The 26,347-nt window shown below is 45.8% G+C and overlaps 1 protein-coding gene and 1 long non-coding RNA gene across 4 annotated transcripts in view; one reads left to right on the forward strand and one right to left on the reverse strand.

Moving 5' to 3' along the window:
• Positions 1-159: 159 nt before the first annotated feature.
• TRIM29 (tripartite motif containing 29) lies at positions 160-25,870 on the forward strand. 3 transcript variants are annotated; one of them, XM_074561164.1, is made up of 9 exons: positions 160-1,201; positions 8,826-8,921; positions 10,165-10,398; positions 10,763-10,961; positions 14,562-14,645; positions 18,064-18,123; positions 19,373-19,474; positions 20,589-20,665; positions 23,523-25,870. In XM_074561164.1, the coding sequence occupies exons 1-9, from the start codon at positions 344-346 to the stop codon at positions 23,583-23,585; spliced, it is 1,773 nt and encodes a 590-aa protein (XP_074417265.1). In that variant the 5' UTR covers positions 160-343; the 3' UTR covers positions 23,586-25,870. The 3 variants fall into 3 exon arrangements, with proteins under 3 accessions (XP_074417265.1, XP_074417268.1, XP_074417266.1); XM_074561167.1 differs by lacking the exon at positions 19,373-19,474; XM_074561165.1 differs by lacking the exon at positions 18,064-18,123.
• The window catches only part of LOC141732352 (uncharacterized), a 171,768-nt gene continuing 148,648 nt past the window's right edge, over positions 3,228-26,347 (reverse strand). Inside the window, exon 4 of the long non-coding RNA XR_012584072.1 lies at positions 3,228-3,610. This is a non-coding gene — a long non-coding RNA (uncharacterized LOC141732352). The remainder of the gene's footprint in view (positions 3,611-26,347) is intronic.

Consider the following 26,347-nt stretch of genomic DNA (forward strand, 5'->3'; position numbering starts at 1 on the left):
AAAAACATCTCTATGTATATAAACAGCCCTTCCTCCCAAACCTGGTTAGACAAGAATGTTCCTGGGTGTGGACTGCCTTGTATAATTAACTGCACAGCTGTAGCTTCTGATCCCTAGTAACGTCTGCTCTTTCTTTCTCCCTGCGTCTACCTAGCATAATCCAGGCGTTCTCCTCCTCCTTGCAGGAGCTCCAGGTGCGTCACTTGGGCAGAAACTTTCCTGCATTCCACCGTCATTCCTTGCTGAGACAACAACCAGGCAGACATACCCACTTTGTAGAGGGCTGAGAGACAGGAACTGGAGGAAAGACTGAGCAGTGAAGCCAATTCACCCTGTTTAGACGATGGAAACGGGGAGTGCAGCAAGGACAAACGGTACCACTGGGAAGCCAGAGGATGTGAAGAGTCCATCTGCCCCCAAAAAAGAAGAAGAAGTGAAGAAAACCACAAACCCTGGCGGAGGTGAGAAGGAACCTATGAAGGGCACTGGCACTCCTTCTTTGGAGACAGGGCAAATCAAGAGCTCCCTCTTCTCTGGGAGTGACTGGAAGAGGCCCATCATTCAGTTTGTGGAGTCATCCGATGAGAAGAGATCGACCTACTTCAGCATGGATTCAGCAGATTCAAAGAAGATGCAATATGCCAGTGGACAGATAGGAGACATGAGGAGACCACCCCTCTCCTTTGCAGAGAAAGGCGATCTCAGGAAATCCCTTTTCTCCTTGGATTCCAAAAAGAGCTTCCTGCCTAGTGAAGGGGAAGGGAGGAAGTCATTGTTTTCTGGGGGGCAGATGGGGGACCTGAAGAAAACTTCCCTCCCTCTGGTGGAGACAGGGGACCTGAGAAGATCCACCTTCAACAAGCCTGACAGAACAGCTGGGTCACGGCCCAGGGTGAAGCTCGAGGATGTTCTCTGTGATTCCTGCATCGACAACAAGCAAAAGGCCGTGAAGTCCTGCTTGGTGTGCCAGGCTTCCTTCTGTGAGCTGCACCTCAAGCCCCATCTGGAGGGAGCAGCTTTCCGGGACCACCAGCTCCTGGACCCCATCAGGGACTTTGAAGCAAGAAAATGCCCTGTGCATGGGAAGACCATGGAGCTGTTCTGTCAGACAGACCAGATGTGCATCTGCTACCTCTGCATGTTCCAGGAGCACAAGAACCACAGCACAGTGACGGTGGAGATCGAGAAAGCGGGAAAAGAGGTAATGCTCTTTTTATTGCACATTCCCAATCTTTCCAATGGACCTCAATAATTACACCCCAGCTTTCGCTCTCCAGCCTACAGCCTCTCCTAAAATCATGTCTGCAATGTAATTCTGGGATACAAGGGTTCTGGATGGGAAGCTTTTAGCGGAGAACTGATATTGCTGGGGTTCTGCTGCAATAGGTTTGTTGTTCGCCTAATGGCTGGTTAGAGCAGCATAGCACTGGTGTTGTGTAGCAGACTGGGTTGGGGGCTGAGGGGTGGAGAACTCGGTTTCCACCCCTGGTTGGACCACTGAGTTTCGTCAGAAGCTGAATCAAAGCCCAACATGCTACGTTTTCAAAAATTGTCTCAAGTTTTGACAGTGTTTGTATAGTGTTATCCACAGCCAGAAAGGTGGGGCATTGCTCAAGTTCAAGACCTCCAGAATACAGGTAGTCAGATCAGTGGCTGCTAGGTTACAATTGAAAATTGCCATCTCAGCTACTTAAGAGTGAGATTACGGCTTTTTGTTTTTCTTTTCTGTTACGGATATAATAGTGTCAAGCCCCACCTATGGGGAGAGTCTTTTGAAGCTTCGATGAAGAAAAAATCCTGGTGCAAACACAAAACATTATAATTTCGCCTGAAGTGTTACTACAATAGGTTCAGAGGATGGACATCTAAGGAGATGAGGCTGGTATGTGAAACAGCGCTCACTCTAATGAAGAGTCTTCCACCTTTGTTTGGTTAGAGTCTTATGCTGTTTGCTTTCTGGGTGGATGTATGATTATTCCACTAGCTCTAGTCAAGATCAGGGTATCACCACGTTCAGTCCTGTTCGTCCCCATAGTAAGAGCACGTCCTGGCCTAGAGACCTTCTGATCTAAGCAGACAGGACGGGAGAGATTACAGAAAGGAGACCCATGAAATGGTAATGTAAAACAATTTTCCTAGAGTCACACAGTCTGTGGCAGAAACTAGAAGGGCACTAAGATCTGCTAAATCTCTGTCTTAAGCACAGCCCAAGCCAGCTCTCTGATGTGGTGAGCCAGCAAATACAAGTAGTCTCTGTTGGAAATTCTTCAGTTACCCTTAACTTGGAAGAACAGTTTAACTCTTTCTAATGTGCTGAAAGAACATCTTATCTAGAGCTTACCTCTGCCTTCCTGTGCAAATGTTTGGTCTTTTCTTGCAATGTCATCTCCAACTTGCAGCCTTGCTGAAACCAGACGAGGTTTCTTCCATGTCTTAGTCTTTCTTAAAGGAATTCCTGCAGGGCTCGCTAGCCTGCTGTTTATTTCATAATTGTTTGTTCTTGTGTTTTTGATGTCAGCTCTGAACATAGCATATGCCTAACTCTCATAAAGCTGTGTCTAGTGTCTGCCAGGTTGTCCAATTCCTCTTGGACATTTCTACTAAAAAGCAGTTAACAGTTGCTCCCTGAGGACCAAAGCCTTCTTCCTGTGGTTGGATGGACCTAAACCACCTTGCTTTCAGAGGCAACCATAGCTGGGCAGAGAAGACTTTACCTAAGATTTAAATTGTGCTTGATTTCTTTCTTAGAGTGTTTGTGCTACTCTTTTTAGCTCCATGCTTTAGTTCCTGTACTGTCCCCTGCACCGTTTCTGCTGCTGCTAATCCTAAAGGATTTAGGGCTTTATCAATATGAGTCATACACATGTGCAAGTTTCTCCTGACGATAACTTTTGATCATGTTGTAACTTGAGTGAGTATTCACTCAGACAAAAACAATTAATAGGATAGCTGTTGCTTACAAATGTTTATTCCTAGCTCTGATTTATTAACCATTGGTGGAGCCTTAGCAAGAACCACAAGGAGGCATGAACATTTCCAAGTCCCTTGTGTGCACCACCTATTCTTTTCAAGTCTTGCAAATCAGCCGAGTTGAAATATGACCACAAATTGGAAGAGTGGCAAAGTGTGGCTGGTGCTGCTGGCCTTTGTGGAAAGAATAAGCAAAAAACCCACATTAGGTCAACCCCATCCCTGCCCTGTTTTCACAGCATGTCATCTAAGCAGCTTCAGGGTAGCTTTACTGCCTCCAAATTTGCTAACTATGCCACTGGAGTGGTGACCAGAATACAGCTGTATCCAGACAGACCCTTTCACACAGTGTTGGTTGTCAAGGAACAATTGGTTTATCTGCAAGGACTTCCCAGTCCTTGGTGATACTGCGACCCCAAACCTGGAGGCGATGCCAGCAGAACAGGGTAGGGGGGCTCTGTGCTGTGAAGCACTTCGGCCTGACTGTCAATCTGGACGCTCAGCAATATGGGGGCACAGAACTGCCACATAATCAGGTGTAATATGCTTGGTTCAGGTACATCTGTTCCTTTCGTATTGCAGAATTAATGCAGGTCGCAGTCTCTTTCATGAGGTTATCTTGTCTATCTTTGCTATAGGCCTGTAGGGAAGAGAAGTGCTGTACTTCAGCGTTGGGAAAGCAAGGGAGAGCTTGCTTTCTGTGGAATTAGGTAACTCTGCTTGCTCCACAATGCAGACAGAGACAGTACAGCTAAGACAAGAATGCAAACAAGCCAGTATACAGACACCTACTGGTTAGAGCATTTAAGCAAGCGGTGGAAAGCCTGAGATCTCTCTGTCAGTGGGAGAGAGGGAGAAGACAGCAACATCTTCCACTTTTCAGGAGCCTGGGGTGAGAATCGGTCATCCCCCTTTTCCTGGTGTGTTGCTGAGCAGGCACAAGTGAAAGGCACGGGGGTCAGACACACACAACTTGGCAGGGAAGACAGAGACGTTTTTTCTGAGTTTCCACCCAGTGGTATTTGTGTGTTCTACCCAGCAAACCTTTAATGCCTTCCGCAGATCCACTTTGCATTAGTTTCCTGCTACAGATTTAAAGGCAAAGTAACACCCGCACCAGAATCAGTACAAGAAACAACCAAGAAAAAGTCTGTGAGGCTGGGTAATAACCACACACAGTTGAAAAGTGAGAATTGTCAACAGCCGCTCGTACACTCAAATAAAACCCTCTGGCCAGCTTGATTTATCAGCAGAACTAGAGCCCCCCTTTCAGACAGCATCCTTCATTTTGAAAGGGGATCCTTCATTCAAAACCTGTTTTACAGGCCTGTTCTCAAAATGAGACAACTTCACATATGCCTGCCAGTCAGAGAGCTGTAAATAACCCGGCATTACTACCCAGCGCCAGCCTTAGTACTCAGCATGTCAGGTCAGTTCTAGTGAAAAGCACTTTGATTTTTTTCTTTAATTCTTTACCTTTAAAGAGAAGTTCACATTGTACAGCAGGTTTAAAGAGGTAGCAGAGAACTGCTGTGCAGAAACGGGAGCTGGGTGTTCCTCGCTTCAACAAAGCGACTTTTAAAAGGGGAGACTTCACAGAGTCTGAACTAGGCTTTGAAGTCAACCGTCCACTGAGATGGATCCAGAGGGATTTCCATCTGAGCCCTCTCTGTATTGCTTTCACTGTCTGAATAGAGCACAAACAAGAGTGTACCAATATGCCAGAGGAAGGATTTTTGGCCTGTCCCACCGATGGAAGGTTAGGACACGACGTGGCTGTGAGCCCTTATCTACACTAGTTGTGGTTGCTCTGCGGACACCGCTTAAAATAGATGCTCTTTCCACAGAGGTGGTGCAGTTACCTGCAGCACGTTCTTCGTAAGCTGGAAGGCGGGGGAAGCTGACCTGCTGCAAATTGTGACTTAGAGTGGATTTCCCTGTTTGCCTGCATTCTGCATTAATGCCTCTACGGTACGGGCAGAACCCAGGGAAAATCCACCAGTTTGTAAGGAATTCTCTTCAAACCATGCAAAGCAGAGAGCCTTTTCTGGCCTCAGCTCGTGCAGTGACTAGTGGCATTTTTGCAGTCTCCAGAGACTGTAGCCCACTGACACCCACACCTCTGCTTGACAAAAGCTTAGGCAGAAAAACGTAATGGCAAAACCAGCAGAAATAATGTCTCAAACAATTTTCTGATTTCTCAGCCATGCCATTTCTAGTACAGGCCCTGTACTGGGACAACAAGTTTAAACACTTCTTCTCTAGCTTCATTATTGCATTTGGTTGTTGCTGTCAGGTAATTAGCATAGCTCTCCCAGGCTGGTGACACAGGGGTGTTCCCTGATTCAGGGACTGGGTTCCCAGAGCATTAAGACATGATGATGCTTGTATTGCTGCCTTGCAAAAATGAGTTGCATCATGATGCAAGACTCATAATCTCACATCTCTAGGTCCTTTACAGCACAAGGGCTGGGTTCAGTTGTGGATGTTTAGGTGTACGCTCTGAACTTTCACTTAAGCCTCTTGACTGTCCTAATTAACTTAGGCTCTTAGCTCAAAGACTCTCAGTGCCAGCATTTCTCGACTTACTATAGGCAAACCGAATGGTCTAAACCTGTATTTCCTAAATCTTCTTCAATGTTATTGTTATTTCTGCACTGTGGGGACTCCCTCCACAATGGGTGGAGCTGCTATATAATTTTTCACTAGTACTTTCTGAACCCCCGGTCTCACCCAATGGATTTGTTCTGGGTGGTCCATCATATAAGGGGATCAGGGATTGCTGACCCTGGAAAATCTGAGAAATACGAAGAAAGCTAGGAGAGAAGTTAAGGAATGAAGCTGAGGGAATGAAGCTGAGAAGTTGACTGTCCCTAGTACCTGTAACCACCCTTCTGTAAATGTAACACTGGATATACGTGGACTGCTAAAGCAGCTTCCAGCAAGTCCCAGGCTGAACAGGGCCTTAAAACCAGCATGAAATCACCTTTGATGAACCCCTTACGTTGTGGTCCATCTCCAGAGCACCCCTACTGAATCCACCTCCTTGTGCCCACGTCACCAGTTCTTGTACTATTCCATAGTCTCCCTGGACCTCTTTTTAACATTGTTTCTATGGTAAATTTAGTTTTAGTGCTGGTGCTATCATGCAATGAAACACCTCCCTTCCCTGTGTCTGTAGTAGTGTTTCCTTTTCCCCTCAGTATGGGCATCTTAACCTAAGCCGAACCTGGATGACTGTGGTATTTGCATTCTGGCTATTGGAACTATCTCTGTAATTTCCATTTGCAAATCATAATTCTCACTCTAAATTGTAGTGTGGGTCTGCTCTTAAATAGTTGTTACATCCCATCCCAGAGGCACCCAAACTACCTCTCTGGGTGAAGGGATGTTGTAAGTGCAACAAGCTGTTAAGAGTTAGCTATCACTTTTGAGCAAGTAATAGTTTGCAAAATTCCTTTGAGACCCATCTTAATTAAGAAGTACTATAAAAGTATAATATTGTTAGCACCACCTTTGAGCCATCACCTGAATTTTTTTCCTCTTATTTTTCTTTCCAAATCCCTTGTGTTTGGGAGTCTTTATGTGGCTGTGAAAGGTCTGCTGTTCTCAAAAAAATCCCTCCAGTCCTTCTCTGTATGATTTCACTCACATTCTTGTGATAAGTACCTCCTGATATTTAGGGATGCGGAGGGAAACAAGATCTCCCATTGCTCAGGAGATGTGCTTTTTACTTTACTAACAATTAATGCCATCTGGATGTAGCCTTGTGGCTCAAGGAAACAACTTGCATTATAGTGTAATTTCTCACATTAGTTACTGCAGTGCAATGAATATCCGGATCTAAAATGCTTATATCTTATTGCATTTTCCTGCTGTGCAAAGATGGTTGCACACCTTTGTGTCTTGATGCACAGCACATCTCACAGTGCACATGAGAATGGAAAAAAGCATGCATTCCTCCAAGTCACTGTCTTGAAAACGTGAAAACTACAGGATCAAGGTCATGCCTTTACTCTCTTGATCATCAGTAGAGTAAATTTTCTCATCTTGATACCCTTATGGTTCCCTGATGATCTTGTATCACAAATCCATGTCTGCTCTGAACCCCTGCAGAATACGAGCTTCAGCTCATGATGGCATTCAGTTGACTATTGAAGGCTGGCAGGGTGTATGGATAATATTAGAGGGACAGTGCTCCCCTAACTCTCAACAAACAAGGACAATTACAATGACAATGTGAGGATGCAGCTCTTCTGGCATTGAGATACCTTCAAGTACATTTGCCTTTTTTGTTCCCCCTTTCTTGTGTTTTATAAGGCAATAAAACAACAATCAAATTGTTTTCCCTCTATAAATAGAGATTTTCTAAATTGGAACAGCCAGAGTCAATGGCTCTCAGACGCAGCTGTGCTTAATTCAAGCTCAAGAGGATGTTCAGACACTACGGTGACTGGCACCAAGACATGAGCCCTGTTGGGCTCTTTTCATGGTCTGAGCTGGTTGACAGCTTGTTGCCCGCTCTTCATTGTGTAATGCTTTTTTCTTCTACTTGAATGATGAATTGAAAGTTTTTACACTCCCAGCCTGAGGGCAACTATGATCACAAGAGAAGACCCAGGTTTTCGTGTTGTATTATGTTCTTGGATGGGTGGCAAAGCAGTGGGAACTGCACCTTGCATTTAAACAGCAGGGAGACCTCATTGTGTTAGTTGCTGTGGGAGTGGATTTATCCCTCCCTCATCTCCCCTGCCTCTAACTGTTGGCCTAAATGTAAGTGCTTTTGGGTAATACAACCATTTGCCAAAGGATCCCACATGAACAGCGGGTTTTCAGAACTTTTGTAATGCAACATAGCTCAGTTGTGGAATACAGGTAATTTCTGCCAACTGCATAGTTCCTAAACAGCTCTGGGGATGCGTCCCATAGCCAGATTGCCTGTAGTTATAGTTGTGCTGTGACCAACCTGTACACACATGAAACACAGAAAGATCTTGAAATGCGTAAACAAAGGCTTTGTCATGATCTGTTGGGCAGGGACGTGGTGAATATGAATGACCGAGGGAGGGGTTGCCCAGAGTTAACGGCGCAAGGCATTACTAAACAGCCGGTCTGCTCCAGAGACACGGCATGCACCCCCACCGGCACGTCACACCACTGCATGGCTGCCTGTCCCTCCACGGGCTCCAGGTTTATGCACCGCCTTGCATGCAACTGTCTGGTCTGAGCTTCTCTGGGAAGCCAGGGCAAAATGAAATGCAAATGAATCCCAGTGAAGTTGCTGATCTAAGCCAAGCACGGTTGACTACACCTTCTCCCTCCTCCTTTTGTGTTTTTTATTTTTTCCAAGCATTCCCCAGCTTCATCATAACATGAAAGCTCTCAATTCAGAGCAAATTAATCCACAATCCTGTCTAAACAGAATTCCTGCCGGAGGCATCGTCCTCTTGTTGCAACACTCGTCAAACGTCATTCCATAATTACATGAAAACTGTTATTGCTGCAGAGGCACACCCTGGGATGGGCCCTTCACTGCATACACAGCTGAATTTTGAAACAGGCCTCTTCCCCCTCCAGCTAATGACTGCAATGTGATTAAAAGCGGCACCATGACAGTAGCCTAGTAAGTGGGTGCTGCTGCTGCAGCCTTTGCTGAGGGAGCTGAATCTCTTGACCCAGCCAGAAGCTCTGGGATCTTGTCCAGTGTCAGCACATGATCTCCATTTCAAGCAGTGCCAGGAACCTGTACCTCCCAGCTATTATTGTTCAGGGCCAAATCCATAAGTGGAAGCACAGCGCCGCTTTGAAGTGGGCCACCCTCAGCCCCAGTTCATGAGACTCCTCTCTTCTCACAGGCTGAGCTCTCACTGCAGAAGGAGCAACTGCAACTGAAGATCATTGAGGTAGAAGATGAAATGGATAAGTGGCAGAAGGAGAGGGACCGTATCAAGGTGCGTATGGAATAGTCTTTTAAGCACACTTCTCTCTTTCTCCTGTACATGTCACTTTCCTTTCCACTCTTTCCCATCCCTCCCCTCCTTTCCTCAATTTCTCTGACACATCCAGCTCTTACTCACTCCATTCCTTACCCATTCTCTATCTCATCACTCTCCAAACCTCACTTATGCCAAATCTTGGAAACAACAACTCCTACTGAAGTCATCTTGCAACATACCCTGCAGGAGATCACGAAGAGGCAGCACAGCCTTGTTACAAAATGATCCAAGGCACCTCCCTGCTTTGGGTCCCTTATAGTCCTTCAATCACCAGTAGCAAGGGCTGATTCGGAAACAAAGGTGTGCTGCATTTTTCGCTGCTAGACCACACACAAAAATAAACTCCAGAAGGGCTCTAGATTGCCCAAACAGAGATAAGGCAACAGGAACAGATGCAGTCACACCAACAAACATCTTGTTTTTAATGGAACAGCTTATTTCCATACTGATACAGGGCTCCTTTATAATTCTTTCACCATGCTAAGGGTTAGAATAGAGTAATAGTGTTTTGTTGTTTTTTTTTTCATTTATACCCTAACTGAATAGACCAGAGAAAACACTATTTGGAGACGCCCCAGAAAATTTGCATAGTATTAATAGTCAAAGCCATTCTTCTCCCTTTTATGTGGTACACACACATTGGCTTCTCAGTTCTGCTTTTTGTCTGCTTTATTATTATTATTATTACTATTATTATTGGAAACCTGACCTAGAAATTTTAACTCTGAATATAGTTACATCCACAGTCCTTCTGAGGAATATTTCAGAGGGACCTAGAGGTCAGGTTTGTAAAAAGTGTTTCAGCACCTTGCATCCTTTGAAATGGTGGGAATTTGGTCCTCGAATTCTTGAGGAGGCAGAACCATGATTTATAAGGTTAAAACAGTGTTTTTAAATATCACCTAAGAGTGCAGTTCATGAATTGAAATAAAAGATATGTTCTTATAGTCAGGAAGACAGCATACCCTGTAGATTACACACACACACAATTATTGCAAGAACAAGTATTACTTCTCTTGGCACAACTTTTCAGGTGCTAAGACTTACATACCTAGAGTCTTCATAGTCACAGTCTAAATGCTGAGGATGCTTGGACATGTCCCCCTCTGTATCCCTCTACTAGCAAGTGACTCCCAGAGATGTTTAACGTTTTATTTCTCCTCCTGCTGCCTCCTCTCTCTGCCCCATCCCTCCGTAGAACTACACCACCAATGAGAAAGCCACAGTGGACCAGCATTTCAAAGAGCTGATCCGTGACCTGGAGAGGCAGAGGGATGAAGTGAAGGCTGCCCTGGACCAGAGGGAAAAGATTGCATCAGAGAATGTGAAAGAAATCGTGGATGAGCTGGAAGAGAGGGCAAAGCTTCTGCGGGAGGACAAGGAGAACAGGGAGCAGATCCACCAGATCAGTGACTCTGTGCTCTTCCTGCAGGTAACTGAGATCTCATATTTCTTTCACTTTTCCCACGAAGACAAAATTTGTCCCAAAGACAAATCCCAAGTTGGTGGAAGGTGCATTAATCTTCTCCAGTGCAACGCACAAGTATGGCAGGAACCAACCCTTACATTTGAAGCTATGTCTGCTCTGGTAGATGAAGAATGAACTTAGGCATGCCAACACCTGGGTTTTTTTATAGATGGCTACAGTTCACAGCCAGAACATTTGTCTTCCCCCTCCATCTTGACTGTTCTCCTTTGCACTTCATACTATTTGCAGCCTAACGTTTGCCAGTTCCCTAGGATCTAGCCCCCGTCTCTTATGCTCTTCAGTAATCTCTCTCCCTTCTTTTTGGCAGGAGTTTGGGGCTTTGATGCGGAATTATGTCCCCCCTCCATCTCTCCCAACATACAGTGTGCTGCTTGAAGGGGAGAGCATGAGCCCATCTATGGGACTCCTCAGAGATGATCTCCTAAATGTCTGCATGAGGCACGTGGAGAAGATATGCAAGGCTGACCTTGGCCGCAACTTCATAGAGAGGAACCACATGGAGAATGGTAGAGTATCTGAGATCTGCCCCTAACCTCCCCCCCTCCCTGGGCAAAGCCTAGCTCAGACTCAGAGGAGACTAAGTGTGATGAGTGTGCTCTCACAGAGGAGAAAGTAAGCAAGGACCTAAGGAAAGTAGGAGAAACACTACCTGTAGCTGGAATTCATTCTGGAATATCAGAGCTATCCTAACAAGACCTATGTGGGGATGGAGCCAGTTGAATGGCCAGGGATTTAAAGTATCTCATGTGTAGGCACCACCCCAGTAAGGCAATGTTGAAATCCTGTCATTAGCCTATTTGTACAGCTCGGTTAGCACATTTACGGTGCTGGTATGACATACCATTTTACAGCAGACCATTTCAGGCACTGCTTGCCCAGCTGGAACATGGAATACCTTGCAAACATCTGTGACTGAAAGTCTAATAACAGATTTTCCAAGTAAAAAGGTCTCCATTTTGGCGTTCAGGTTAAGCTCTGACTTGAACGAGCATAACTCTCTGATCATATTTCTCTGTGTGTTCCACTAGGGAGCAGTTTGTTTCCCACCTGCCCTGAGCCAAGGTGTTCAGGGAAAATGCAGTGCCAAATGGTCCCCACTCTTCAGTGATGTTTAAGGATGGGTGATCTTATGTGAACAGAGGTGTCATAGTCAATACCACAGCACTGCAAGGAATCTTCTAAGTTTTAGAACCCACTTACTTTCTGTGTCTCCCAGTTAGTTCTGCAGAAAGGACTTATCTTGCATCAAGCTCACACATAAGATTAGGAGGACAGGGCACTAGAACAGGACTCCGCAACGGAGGTTCACTTCCCAGGTCTCCCACAAACAGCCTTTATAACCTTGGGCAAGTTACTTAATCCCATGAAATGACCTCTTGCACAAAGAATAACAAGGATCAGAATTAATTGTTATCTTACCAGGCTGCTATAAGGATATAATCTTTTAATAACTGTGGAACCCCAGATACCAGAACAATAAAGGTCAAGAAGCTGGATAGGTAACATGAGGATAAATTGCACCCTGCTGTCCAGGAGGACGTATAACTTGAAAAGATGCAGGAATAATCTCAAGTCCAGTCCATACAACACAAACAGCTGAGGAACTCTGCTGCAAATCTCCAAGATCACTGTTACTTCATTCAAATTCACGGTACTCACTAGAAATTCCTCCCATATTAACAGACAACCTTTTTTCCTGGGCAACAGCCATGCAAATCACTCCCACTTCCTTCCAGAAAAGACAGATACACATTACAAGATGATATGAAAAAGGAGGAGAGGAAGAAACAACAAAAAAACAAACAACGACAACAAAAAAACCCAAACCAAAAAGCCACACAAAATACAGCCTGTTGAAAAGATGCACAGAGGTCAGAACAACACAGGTTCAGTTATTGGTCAACATGTTTTTCAGAGCCTGGGTTTTGTGAATAAGCCTGTCTGGCATTCACAATCTAGAGCAATAAGAATGACAGTGACATGGGACCAGAGAACATGTTGATCTGTAATGAGAATCACTAGTACTCATCAAGCGACAGCTTGCTGCCTTCCTACATTATGGAGAGAAAGAGTAAGTCCCTGTCCCCAAGGAGTCTGCACTGCAAACAGTTCATTAATGTTTATCTATCACCATGACTCTCCATTAGACATGAATTAGACAGACTTCTGGTACAGAGAACCAACCTTTCAGAAAAGTCAAGAATCACATTCAAAGTGCTCACAGCTAAAGCCAGATTTTTACAACCTCCCTACCCTTAAAGTAGTACCAGAAATGAACATTACTTGTTTTCCAACATGTAACACTGCAACGTACCTGGTCAGATTCTCAACCCTCCATGTGCTAAGATTTGATGAGAATTTTGGGTATAACTTAATACAAGTAGATGACAAGACAGCTCAGATCCAAAAATCACTTTTGTACATTTTTCTTTCTTCTTCTTTGTTCACCTAGAGATTTACAGAATTTCCAAACTCCGATGGCATAATGCCGAAGGGGTTTTGGATGCCTGACTGACTACTTACAGCACTTCTGAAAACTACATGAGCAGCATAAAAGCACTTTGCATTCACGTTACTTAGGAAGTTACCTTCCATGTGCTGAACTGTTTTTTGCCAATCCTGAAGCAAATACATTTTACTTGGCCATTTGTACAACCCAACAAGAGTATGCATATGTTCAGTTCTAGTAGCTCTGGATAAAGACTGACTACTTCTTGATGACTTGATCACTTTTAATTAGGGTCCCCCTCCTTGTTACTGATGCAGAAGTCCTCAATGGTACTTCAAATCCGTGGGATTCAAGTGCCAAAACATTTCTGAGCAGGGCAACAATTAACTACTGCCAGAAACGTGGGCGCTTTCAGAAACTTTACCAGGGATTTAATGGACACAGCTTGGAGTCCCCCTAATGAGAAGAACAGTGGTATCCACTCAGTTGGGAAATGTTATTTAAGGTGAGTCTCAGAAACTTCAGAGCTCTCCATTTTTCAAACCACAGTTACACTTGAAAGAGGACAGCACTCTGCATCTAGTGACTGCAAGGAAATAACTCCACAATTACTTAATGGATTTAATTAACTCAGACTCCCCCTGAGTCACTCCAACAAATTCATTTGCAACTGGCTTGATCTTCTAGTGTAAAAAAACTTCCCAGGAAGAAATATTGTATTAATGGAATGAAACCTGCTTAATAGCAGACTCCAAAGGGAATCCACTTTCTTTTAGTTGTCATAACAGGTACCTACTTAGTAGTGTGGCAAGGAGACAAATAATCAGAGGGCATCCAGGGAGTTTAAATAACACAGAAAGAAATTGGAGAAATAACATAAAAGTTTGTTCAGTGACTTAAGAATCAAAGAATGAAACTATTTAAATGTGGGAACCAAATTTACCCCCTTGCAGAGAACAATAGGTTTATATAACACTTAAGGCCTTAAAAGAAAGTATTTTTATGAGCAACTGTACTGATAGGGCAGCAACTGGTAGGTTTCATCCACTTTGCAAGAAGCCTGAACCAAATGCCCTTGTCCAAGAGCCCAGGAAGCTAGAGCTGTTTGCAACTCAGGTTTAGCATCTTTGTTTAAAAATTGAACAAACCAGCCCATTGAGCCCTCCCAAACTGACTTTCTTGAGCTTTGTAATACTTGCAGTTCAAGATCTGCTGGTTGAAAGCCAGCTCTGTGCACAGGTTAAACATACAAAAGAAGCCAAACCCAAACCACTGCCTTTGAAGTGGGATATATTTTTAGTCACCCAGCAGTATTTTGGTAGGAAAATGCCTCAACCTTCAAGTGTCCCTATGGATTTTCAGGAGATAGCGTATCTAGTGAATGGCCGAATGCTTCAGCTGTGCTACGCCTCCGAGGGAGCTTTCTCTTTTATCCCAGGCTGAACCTCTGGGCAGCTACAGCACGGCTTTACACCCCAGACAGAGTCCTGCAGATGAATTACAAAAATAGAGGAACTTGTTTTCAAAGGGCAGAACCATCTCTCTTGCAGCACTTGAGGAAGCAATTCCAGTCTGTTACCCCCTTGCCCCTCCTCCCGTCCCTCTCAAGGACACTCAACTGCCTCCTCCGGCTCATGCCCTGGCTCTGCTTTTCCAGGTGACCATCGGTACATGATGAACAACTATGAGTGGAACCAGCCCGACAACTTGAAAAGATTTTCCATGTTCCTGTCTCCCAAAGGTATGGCACCCTAACCATGGTCTGGTTTCCTCCAAACACAGCACAGGAAAGGATCTTCATTAATGATTTGTCTCAAAATTTGCTTTCCCTGATATTTCCTGCTGTCCCCTGGACAAGAACGGTCCCTCTGCATTTGTTTATGCCAGGTCTTCTCTCCAGCCTACAGAGCTTTGAGAAGTTTTTTCACACCAAACAAGACAGCAAAGGTTCTCATCCCTACGGATGAGAGCTGGAGCGACCGAACTCTTTCAAAGAGCGTAGTTTGTGAATATAGGGGAGTTTTAACATGTGTTACTAGTCACTGTTATTCTCCACCAGAAGCTTATTCCACTGTGCTATCTGTGAAAGCTACACTAGGCTTGCTCTGCATTAGGATTTTACTTTCACCAGAAAACATACTTTTTCCCTGCAGGGAAAGGATAAACTGAGGAATGTGTCCTAAAAAAGCAGGAATCTGGAGTTCCTTTCTGGGCTCTGACGCTGATGACATGAACTCTACAGGATGAGTCTTTGGAGTGAATGACTGTTCTCAGCACATTCGGTTGCAAAATGGCAGTTGTCTATTTCTAAATTAGCTTCAGGACCTCCAGAGCGAGAAGCAGAGTGCTAAAAGCCTAGGCAAGGCAATGCCTGCAGAAACAAAAGAACAGAAAGGGTAACACAAAATAAGTAACCAAATTTCTTCTGGTCCCTAGAGAGCAAGGCCCTGCCTGCATTTCCCAGGTGTTTACAGCTGCTGCTCTGCAAAGCCAGATGGCAGGCAGGGCGAAGGGATATGCCAGCAATTAGCAGTGGCGCTCCCCTGAAGGCGTGTTTGAAGTGCGATGTTGCCTGCTCTGTCGTTTGGATTTCATGGGGATAATCCAGATCCCAACACTGAGCCCTTTGTCTGGATTTCCACTTTGCCCTTCTCCTCTGTTATCGGCCCACGCCTGGCAGCTCGTTGGCAGCCCTGCCTGGCGCCGCGGGGGTGAGGACGCCCTTCGGGGCAGAGACCAGGGGCAGAGTCGACATTCCCAGTTCAGTGTCCTCAAGCCTTTAACAGGACTCTCTCCTGCAGACCCCCAAGTGAAGGAGCAGCCTCTTCATCAGAGGCTGCAGGGGGGCATTCTGCCAGTGGTGGGTTCGTTTTGCACGGGGCCTGTCTCCAAACACCGCCCGGATGGTTTTAGCTGCTGTTCTGCCCCAGCTGCTTCGGGGCTTTACAAGCCCTGTGCTGTCAGGGAAACACATGTTCTGCTAAGTGGAGCTGCCGATGCTGGGGAGAGACCACAGCCTCAGCCCTGCATCCAAAACTGTTTTCAACCTTAAGGGATGGTTGACAGTTAGTTCTAAAATTGCACGGGCTGAACCCATCTCTACCCAAAACGTGGGGCTTCGGGTACAGGTAGAAATGGCCCAACATGCATTTCAAGTGCACAGTGGGGGTGTGATGAGAGGAGCACAGCAGACAATGCCATTCTGCCACCACCTCTCCCGTGTGCGTCTGGGACAGGGCTGAAACCTGACATGGCAAAAGGAAGGGAGAAGCCTGGCTGCTCACTGCTCTGGACCGTAGTGCCTGGACTTCCCTCTGCTTCTCTCTGGAGGATCGGAGAGCTGAGACTTGGGAGCAGGGGCTCCTTGGTTTCCAGCCGAGATCCAGCATCCCAGCCTCCTGAAGGATGTGCCAAGAGACAGGAGGGATCAACAACGACTGCTAGAGACAGGATTTCTTATATAGTGCTGTTTATTGGAGCCAGTGGGGACACTCGCTGGATGCAGTCAGGGTTGAACAGGGTTGTGAGGGCTGAACAGTGGCTTGCAGTTCAGTGGCCTACTGCTTCTTGCAAGGGACTTTTGAATATACAAATACTGGGGGAGCGTTTGTTCCGCCTACACATCTACATTTTCCTGACAGCACAGACAGGTTGCCTTCCAAAGCTATTCATTCTATACTATCTACCACCAAAGTTACTTTGTTCAAAAAAACTAAGCACACAATTGCACATACAGTCTCTGCTGAAATGGGGATTGAGCAGCACTGGATTCCCCACCAGGGCGAGGGCTCAAGCGTGATCCTTTATGGGAACCAGCTGCTGAAACCACACTGACGGGGACTTTGGGAACAGAATGAATCAGTAGGCAAAACAGGAGACATGACCCACTTAGCTTGCATGCTGGCTAGCAAAGGATTATCCGATGAATAATGCAATATACCCATAATCATTTAACTCTCTAGAGCTTTCTATGCTCTATTAATGTGTCACGTAGAAGTCCGGGGCTGTCTCCAGTTGCATCTTTGCTAAGGAATTCCATAAAATGAGAGGGGAAAAAAAGAGGACCACCCTTTGCATTGCATAATATCCACAGAATCCTCGAATATCTCATGATAGTTTTGTAACACACTCTTTTTCTCACTGGGTTGGATCACTGCAAATTCTGCCTGAGGCCACAGCGGCAAGTCTGTTCGCTGCATTGAGGAATGCTACCCAAGTAGTGTCCTGCACTAACTGCAGCAGCCTATACTAAGAAACTGCTTGTATTTGAGCTCAACCTATAGGTTTTTAAGCCCTGCTTAAAATCAAGGAGCCTTCCATTGCTCTTGTCATTAAAGACAGTATCACAGAGCATCTGCCTTCAGGGATGACATAATGAGGCAGAAGAGAGACCTTAAAGGTTTCAAATGCGGCCTAAAAGATAGAAGAACGATGTGTTCATCTGCTCGACACTCCTTTCTGTCCTCTTCCACTGAGCTTTCTTCTCCTGGTGTTGCAAATATTTTGGCCAAAGCCAGGAGGAGGCTGGAGAGATCATCTTGTGCCTTTGGAAGTCTTTGAATGAAGAGTAGAGGGGACTCAGGCACGCAAAGAGGGAGAGATAACTGCTTAAATAGAAACAGTACTTAAATTGAAAAGCAGTCCACAGGATGGCAGCAAAACAGCTCAAAGCATTCATCTCTCTTTCCCTCTTCTGGGAGTCCAGTGTCTCACAAAAGGGGTACAACAGCACTAGTCTGCATCACAGCATGGTGTCCTAGCGAAACCCTGGAGCACATGCCTGTCACAGTGGCTAAGACAACGTGTGCTTGAGCAAGAAATGTTCCTCTACTTGTGTCTCTTGAGCTCTAAATCCAAGCCTCTGCCTGCAGGTCTCTTTGCAGAATAGTCATGTTGTGTAGACAAACCTGAGTTGGCAATTTAATGCAGCTAAAGACAGCTCAGTGACAGTGCTTTGTTGTCTAAATGAAAAGTCTATTCACCATTCCCTAGAACCCAGAGAAAAAAGACCAGGCTCTCCTCTACTCCCTGGACCCAGATTTCTGGTTTGGGGCTGCTTCCAAATTGGTGGGGACTGTTTCATAGAGCAATGCCAGGCACAGGCCTTTGAGCCAGCTCATCAGGAGCCGACTGCTGAACTGGATGCTCTTGTTTTACAGCCAGTTTCAACCCACGATCATGGGAATTTTCCTCCTTCCAAGCAACTGAGGAAACACTTGGTACGGGTAATTCCGACTTCAGTTTGAAAGGATCTAACCCCCCGTGCCACAGCTTTCTAGCTGGCTAACCAACCTTTTCTGCTTCCCCTCTCAGCTGTCCTGTCACTTCTCAACACTGTCTCACAGAACTATCTCTTAGCTGGGTTATCAGCCCCGACTGCATACACCCCAACTCAGAGTCTCACTGCTCTAGGTGCTATGTCTATAGGAGGGAAAGGCATTCCTGGTCCTTATTGTTCAGACAGTGAAAGAAGACAAAAGAAAACATAGGGGCCAATTTGTAAAGATCCTGAGACACCTAACCAACTGCCATCGATGGGAGTGCCAGCATCATCCCAGATAACCCGTGAAGGTTGTGGCAGAACCAGAAGCATTTTTCCAAATACTCACAGCTAGTCTCAGAAGCACAAGGATGCTTGTCTCCATCACACATACACCTTTTACTTAGCTCCTAAGTTCTCAAAGACGGAGCCTGCCCAATGTTCACTATCTGTACAGCGTCCAGCACAAGGGGGTGGGGGTGCTTTGATCCAGTGTACCGAGAACCAGCAGCAGCGAGTCATGCCTTTTCTTCCCAGATCCCCACCTTCCTTTTTCTTGCCTGTATTTTCTTACTCTGCTTGGTTCGTGCTCAGAGGGTCCTGCCTTTCCTTTCATTCAGAGGCAGCCTACAAGCATCCACGGCCACTCTACCTGGGGGAGCTCTCGTGACTCACAGCCACACCTGAGTCGTTCCTGCTTTTCATGCCACAGGCAGGGCTGTCTCCCTCTCATCATCTCTGCTCTCAGATTCACTCTGGCAGCGAGGCCTGACCCCAAGGTGGCCAGGAGGGGAAGCCTTGCTTTAATTTCAATGGGCTTTGAATAAAGCCTCAACCGCTTGGAGGCAAGGGAGCTTTGGCAGGTATATAGGTTTGCCTCATCGCTCCAGTCTCTGGAGATGCAGTTTACCTGCGAGGAAGCTGCTGCTCTTCAGTCACACCTGCACTCTGGGTCTCTCCAGAGAAAGGCTTTTCCCTGCCTGCCTGAAGCATTGGGATCTCTTCACACTCCCACACTGTGTACACCGGGACCCCACAACTGCCCTCATCTGCCTTTTCTTACTAAAAGAGAAAAGGGACAAAGCTATTAGTTCCCATTTTCCCCCAGGCTGGTTGAAGGTAGTTTTACAGGGTGTGTTTTGCAATGCTTAGGCTTCCCCACTCAGCACGCAACACCATGGAATAACGCAACCTCTTCTATCTTCCAGTAGGCAATGGTACTAAGCTGCCTTTTCAGTTCTCCTCGGTGGGACAGAATCCGCCTGGTGACTTCAGCAAACAGTCTGATGGGAGCCTCTTCACTAAGACCGGTACTAGGCATTGAGTTTTTTCCCCTTCCTTCTGCCCCTTTTTTAGATGGTAAGACATTTAATCCTGTTCTTGGTCTCCCAGAGAAGGCCTGGAGCAGTCCCACACCTGGCCCGTACCTCCTGCCCTGACTGTCAGTCTCTGATACACGCACATGTTTACATGAGCAACTCACTCTGCTGAACCAGGGCAACAGGAGTTTATATTAAAGAGTGTCGAAGAGTATTAAAAAGTTATATCTAGTTGAAGGAGTTTTAAATTTCATTGGTAATGGGTAGAGATGAGAATTTTAGATTATTTTAGAGGCATAGGGACCAGGGAGAGAAAGGTACTAGGAAATGATGTTCATGGCCATTTAGCCGTCTAGCTTCCTCAGTACTTTAAAACAGCTATTGTCCTGAAAGAATAACAGCCACTGAGAAACAACCATTTAAAAAAATATGCAGTAGCTTCCTGTCCTCCTTCATCTGAACCAGAATTCCCCATTCACCATCTCATAATCCTCTTTTCACTACCCACTAGTTCAAGGGTACCAGAGGTGGAATCCAAGAGCATCAGCACCTGCCAGAGTCGGGTCTGACTAATTTGCGAATGGGAGATGGTGGGGAAACGCCATTGCCTGATTGCACTGAAACTGGTTGTGATTCAGCAGCGCTGGTATTATTTTTGAATGAGAATGGAGGTGGTATGGTAGAAGGGGGTTAGGATTTATCACGCTGCCAGAGGTACTGTCATTAATTTCTGACATGAAACCCAGGGCTCGGCTCTTTGCACTAATTAAATAGCCTATAGTGTTCTTTGCAAGAGTCAGAATGCTTAGTTCGGGACTTGCCCTAAATTTAATTGGACTGATTGCATTCCACCTCTCTGTATTCCTCAGGCATTTTAATTAGACAGACCTTCTTTACTCCCTTTTCCTAACTGATTGGGTGGTGGAATAGGCATCTGTCTGATGGCTGTTGTGTCCCACCCCAGAAATGGCTGCATTTCAATGTTAAGCAACGCAATACTAATTATGTGGCACTTCCAGTCCTGCTACTCATCTTGACACTCGCAAGGGGAGACGGGGATGGTGGCAGGGACTGATCTATAACAGGCTGTTTTATGTTGTCACAGCTTATCCTTCAATAGTGAGACACCAGTCTGCAAAGGTGACGCCACAGACATGGAAATCCTCTAAGCAGTCTGTATTGGTAAGAGATATACCCTTGGTGTGAAAGCATGTGCGCAGCTTCAGCAGGAAAACTATCTGTTCTAGGGATACCTGAGACTTGAGAGACTAGGGCTTGGGTCCTTTGGAGATGGGAAAGTAAAAGCTTCACGTCAACAGCTTCTATTATTTTTTTCAGTGGTTAACTGCATCCACAGAGGGATGTACATTAACGCCCCCACCTCCACAGCGCTGGGTTGTAGGAATAATCCATCCTTCAAAACAACATTTTTAAAAGATTTTGCCCCGGTCTAAAATTTGATCCAGGCTTCTAGAAACTATACAAATACTATAGCACACATGAATCTATCTGAAGTACTCTTCCTCCCTCAGGGATGTCAGACACTCTTAGTAGTCTGTGTGACATCTACAAAGCACAGGCTGTGTAAATGACAGCAGACAATCATATAAAAGTATCTTGCTAATTTCATCCTACGGTGGGCAGATGCAATATCAAAGATGAGGGGGTCAGACTACAATCATAAATTACTAGAACATCTGTAAGTCACTCATTTTGCGCTGTTATCACAAAATGGGTAACAGCACACTATAAGGGGCAGAGGAAAGCGATATTTTAGGTCTTGTAATCTTAAATATTCACGGTTAACAAACAGTTAATGCATAAGCACAGAAACACTAAGTTCTTCTATGTTTCTTAACATCCATTCACATGCTGCATTAAGATCTTGCATGATCGGAATTAAGACTGCCAAGTTTTTGCCCCCATCTCCGCAGATGAAATCTGTATTTTGAATTCTGATTATACATTTGTGAAAGATTATTTACTGTTCCCTGGAAATAAGACTTGTAAGGAGGAGAAGGTCAAGAAGCGAGAGCATTCCCACACTGAAGGAAGGAAACAGAGGAAATACACAACAGTTAGAAAGTGGCTGCCTAAGGACTGCAGCTGTATGTCTCTGCTAAATGTTCAAGGCCCCATCAGGAGATGAATGCCAGTGAAAGGGATGTTCCTTGGTAGGCTGTATCACTTTCAGAAAATCCAGCCTTGAGCCTCTGAATGTGCTACAACAAAACATATCTCCTCGGAACACCAAAGTTTTGCAATATCTTCTGTCTTGTGTTCGATCACTGCCTTTCTAAAACATCATCGGCTCCATCACGTGTGTGCTCAGACGGAGACTCTTGCCAGTGATTTTAGATACAAACCTATCCTCCCTAATGGTGGTGTTATACTGGGGAAGTCTGGCCAGGAAAGTGAAGTTGGTTGGCACTGGGCACTGGTGGATGTGAGCATGGTCTTCTTAGCAATAAGCACCCCACTGCACAGCACAATCCATGCTTTCCATAATCCACACAGAGGAAGCCTGAGTAACTTCTCCCACATTGAAGTCACCCATCTTTTTCTGTCTCCCTTTCTCTCTCATGCATAGACTTGTAGCGGCTATTTTATTTTTATAGCTTATATTCACCAGATAGCCCTGAACCTAACAACTGAGTTGATAAATACAAGCATTAAGAAGTCCCAAAATAGAAATACGCGCTCTGGACTGCAGTAGCTTTTATGGTCTACTGGGCCAATAATCTAGCTTTTAAAATAGTCTTAAATATGTATTTAAGTAATCCACATTCTAAAAGCTCTGTAAATATGAATTTTCACAAAGGACTATACTGTTTAAGGAGGAATGTCTTTTTAACCCACAGGGAGTTCTTTAAAATGAAGCCCCCTTCTTCCATCTCTTAATTATATTGCAAATTAAAGCCATAAAATGAAAAGAATTTCAACAAAAGGGAACATTGAGCAGGAGGTATTGGGAGGTGGCACTGAGCTGCAAGATGAGTTGGGTTTGCTCTGCCCATGCTTCCAGCCTCCCGCCATGCCTGATATTCACAGTGCGCAGCACAAAAGTGTACCAGCATGTTGCTGCCAGGTCTCTCCCACCTTCTGCAAGTGAGATCCAGGCAGTGGATCAAACCTAAGACAGATCAGACACTACAAAACCACAGGTGTTCCCGATTGCCTTGGTCAACACGTCATTGGTGTAAGCATCTTCTCATCCAGGCTAAAGATTTTGCCTTGAGCAGTGCAACCAGCTATCACAATCAATAAATTGGCTTTCGTGCTTTGCAATCATTCCAAGACAACACTAGGCTGCACGACAACTTTGCCACGTGTTGCTTATTTGTAATGGCGCAGATAAGAATTAAATTCCAGGGGTAGGTCCTGATGAGAAGAGGCACAATTAGGGACTGCAGTAAACAGAGACAGGAAAATGGCAATTCCTTTAGGCACTGTCCCTGTCTCTCCACTTATGCTTCTGTTTACACAAACATTTAGTACTGGGCCCTGCAATGTGTGGAGGCGCAAATAAACAATACACCATTGTGGAGAATTGCCATGCACAAGAGTTTTGGCTTGCCAGCCAGAGAGCACAAATAAATACCATGCGATTTAGTTGATTGCTCGCGTAACTGTGCATGGCTTTAAGTGTGAAAACTCCCATGTTCTCAGGTTAGTGAGTAATTAATAGACACTGACAGAAGCATAAAAATAAAGGTGACATTCCTTTTCTCCCTGAAACCTCTCATTAAACCATGAGTCATAGTCTGAGATTTTAGATGATGCACAGACTCATTTGGCTCAGGAATGAAGCCCATGCAAAGCATGTGTGTAAATCAAAAACCAACACCATTTGCATTTGATCACTCCAGCACCTCCAGTAGTGAAATGAGGCAGTGATGCTCTGCAAGAGGAAAGACTGAAGGTGTTAAGATAGGAGTATGTTAAGATACGTATGGTTAGGCTACCTAGGGGGGTGAAGCATAGGAGGTCAGAAAAAGAAGGTAGGTCAAACTCACATGCCCCAAATTCTCCATTGCAGTCACATTACCGCCCCTTTTACGTCAACAAAGGCAATGGAGCCACTTCCAACGAGGCACCTTGATTCCTGAAGATTTAGGGAAGAGCTGGCAGCACTTGGAGTGAAGACTCAGCTGCGGATTTTCATGGATGTACCTGCTACTGTATTAACCTTACTGCTCTAATCTCTGCCAGGGAGAGGGAAGGTGCAGAAGGGAATAGCCTTTACTAGAGCAAACAAGGACTTTTTCCAAATCACCTAACCACCTTGAAAGCTCTGCAGGCCTTAACAATGTAACCCCATCCTCTACTGTCACCTCCTTATTCCTTCTCTGTCAATGCCCTTCCTTTTGCCTCTGCAGAGCAAGCTGCTCTGCTTCTCCTGGGAAGCATGCATGCTTGGGTAGCACACCACTCCTCTGTTATACCAGTTGCCCCCTTGTCCTGAGTGTGTTTATATGACCGTAGCTATTAAGTCCTGGTGAAAGGTCCCAAGCTGGGGGGGGGGTCCAAATGTCTTCCTGGAATGGAGAGGCCCCAGCCACTGGGAGCAGTGACAGGCTGAAACTCATCCCACACCTCTCTACCCTGTCACCCGGCCCCTGCCTCAGATGGGGACGCACTGCTGTCATTGGGATCAGGTCCAGTACTTCCACCTCCCCGAGATCCCTGCAGACTCCCCCAGCCCATGCTGGGGCACGCTTCCTCGGGGCCCTTCATCAGCTCAGATCTGCTCCTGCTGGCTTCCAAAAAGCCAGTCAAGAGGACCCATTCGGAGCTGCTACAGCCCAAGGCCAGCTACTGGTGGAGGGCAGAGAGGCTTTCTATCCCATTAAAGGACCCCTCCAGCTACATTTTCAAATTAAAAAATAAAAAGAAAATCCATCCTACTAACATAAGATTGATTAGATGTCACAGGTATTGGGGGCTTTTTTGTTTTGTAGTGTTTTTTTTAAATCCCCTGAACCAAAATTGATTTATATATCAGGTGTTTTTCCTGCAACGGGAATTAGTACCACAGCTTTTTGCTAGGGATAATATTTTTTTATTTGTCCCCTGGATAGACGAATCGTGTCAGCACCCAGCTTACAAACCAGCCAGGGCTGGTTAACCTTTCCATGATCTCACCGAGATTATTTTCCTTCCCCCTGGACAAAGCTGAGAGGTCAGGTCCATGCTATGCAAAACCCTCCCCAGGCCAGTCAATGGGAGCAGATGGCCCATTGCAGGATCACAGCCCTCAAACGGCAATAAGGAGCTGCAGAACAGAGAATCAAGACCTGACAGCTACTTTTCATGGTTTGCTCTGTTCAAGCGTTTTTTGGAACAGCTTCCCCTCACCTTTCCTACCCCCAAATGCTTGCAACGCCTTGCTGAGAGAGGTCACGCCTGTTGCTCCCTGAAAATTACTTTCTTGCTAATCCCCGTGCGAAGATACTCACTGCTTTTTCATCTGACACCTCAGACAAAACTTCTGAGGCTGAAAGTTGGTTGCTCCAGAATACTTGAAATGGCACTTATTTTACAATTATTTTTTTTTCCTTAATGACCAGAGGAGAAAGGGATAGAATGGTAGGGAAGGATGTGAAGAAAGGGAAAGTGGGATAGAGTTGTTAGGAAATGTACTGAGGGGTTTGAGTATGTGTGTGAAAGGATAAAATACACCACACCACCCCCCCAATCTTACTGTTTGTTTTGCCCCTGAGCAGATGTCCAGTAATCACTTAGGTCCCTTATGTTCCAGTAAAAGCTTCCACCACCTCCTTTCTATACTACAAAATGCGGGCATGATCCTCCCTCCTCCTCCAAAACTCAGATATTAAAATCCCCCCCGTCTTTCCTGCCCTAAAGAAGGCTGGTATCAGCTGGGATCTGCCCAGCCCCTCGCCCAGCTCACAACTGACCGTCTGAGGAGGCGAAGCATCTCCTTCCTCCTGCTGCCCCCTGCCCTGCCCCACCTCTGCAGCCCCACAGCTCCCAGCCTGTTTGCTCCCCTTCCTCTCCTCGTGACAAGGGCCTCACTCAGACCTCGCACACACCACTTTCCACACCGGCGACAGGAATGGAGTTGCTCCCCATTGTGCATTAGCTTGGGAGGATGCCGGGCATCACCCTCTTCCAGCAGCCCTTGGCCCTGCCGGAGGAGCGCGGGACAGGGCACGGCTCCGGCCCTGCTCTGCCTCCCAGTCCCGGGGAACTAGCGGTGCGGCTCCGAGGTGTATTGTGCATGAACTGTTTTTGTCGTGTTTGTCTTGATCAGCAAAGCAAGAGGAATTCCACCTCCTCAGACAGGACACGACTGCGCTGATGTAAATGAGGCCCTTCACGTGTGCAACACATACTGCAGAAATAAAGGAGAAAGCTCCATGTCTGACCAAAAACCCTGGGGACCAGGTCTCTCTGTCTTTGTATGCTTTTAAGAGTCTCAGTGAGGTTAAGTCTCTTCAAAACATTCTTCATAGGAGCAAGAGGTTTGGATAACCCATTTTCCCAGCTCCTAGAGGCTTTCTTTTCACTGCTTTCTGGATATTTTGAGTCAGGGTCACGTCAGCTCAGAGAAAATTGCCACATCCTTGAAGGTCAAAGCCAGACTGATGCACACACACTTCTAGTGTAATACCTTGAGACTACTCTGCAGATACGCCCAGCTAGGTCAGTTCCCAAACACTGGTGCCACACAAGTCCTTCCCCTGCAAGGGCATTTCTAGAAACCCCTCAGCCTGTGGTTGTTCGTGGTCTCAGCGCCTCTCCCCTGCCAGAGTAAAACCTCACCTGTTCCCACTGGGGGAAAGCACTTGCTCACACGTACACAGCCCAAAATCAGCCTGGCAGAGACCAGGCTGCAAG

This window comes from Larus michahellis, chromosome 17, assembly GCF_964199755.1.
Source record: "Larus michahellis chromosome 17, bLarMic1.1, whole genome shotgun sequence".
NCBI classification, from domain to species: domain Eukaryota; kingdom Metazoa; phylum Chordata; class Aves; order Charadriiformes; family Laridae; genus Larus; species Larus michahellis.

Coding starts and splice junctions, on each gene's coding strand:
- TRIM29 (XM_074561164.1), top strand. CDS start 344: ATGGAAACGGGGAGTGCAGCAAGGACAAACGGTACCACTGGGAAGCCA. Junction 10,962..14,561: donor GAGGAACCACATGGAGAATG/GTAGAGTATCTG, acceptor CTGCTTTTCCAG/GTGACCATCGGTACATGATG. Junction 18,124..19,372: donor AGCAACTGAGGAAACACTTG/GTACGGGTAATT, acceptor TCTATCTTCCAG/TAGGCAATGGTACTAAGCTG.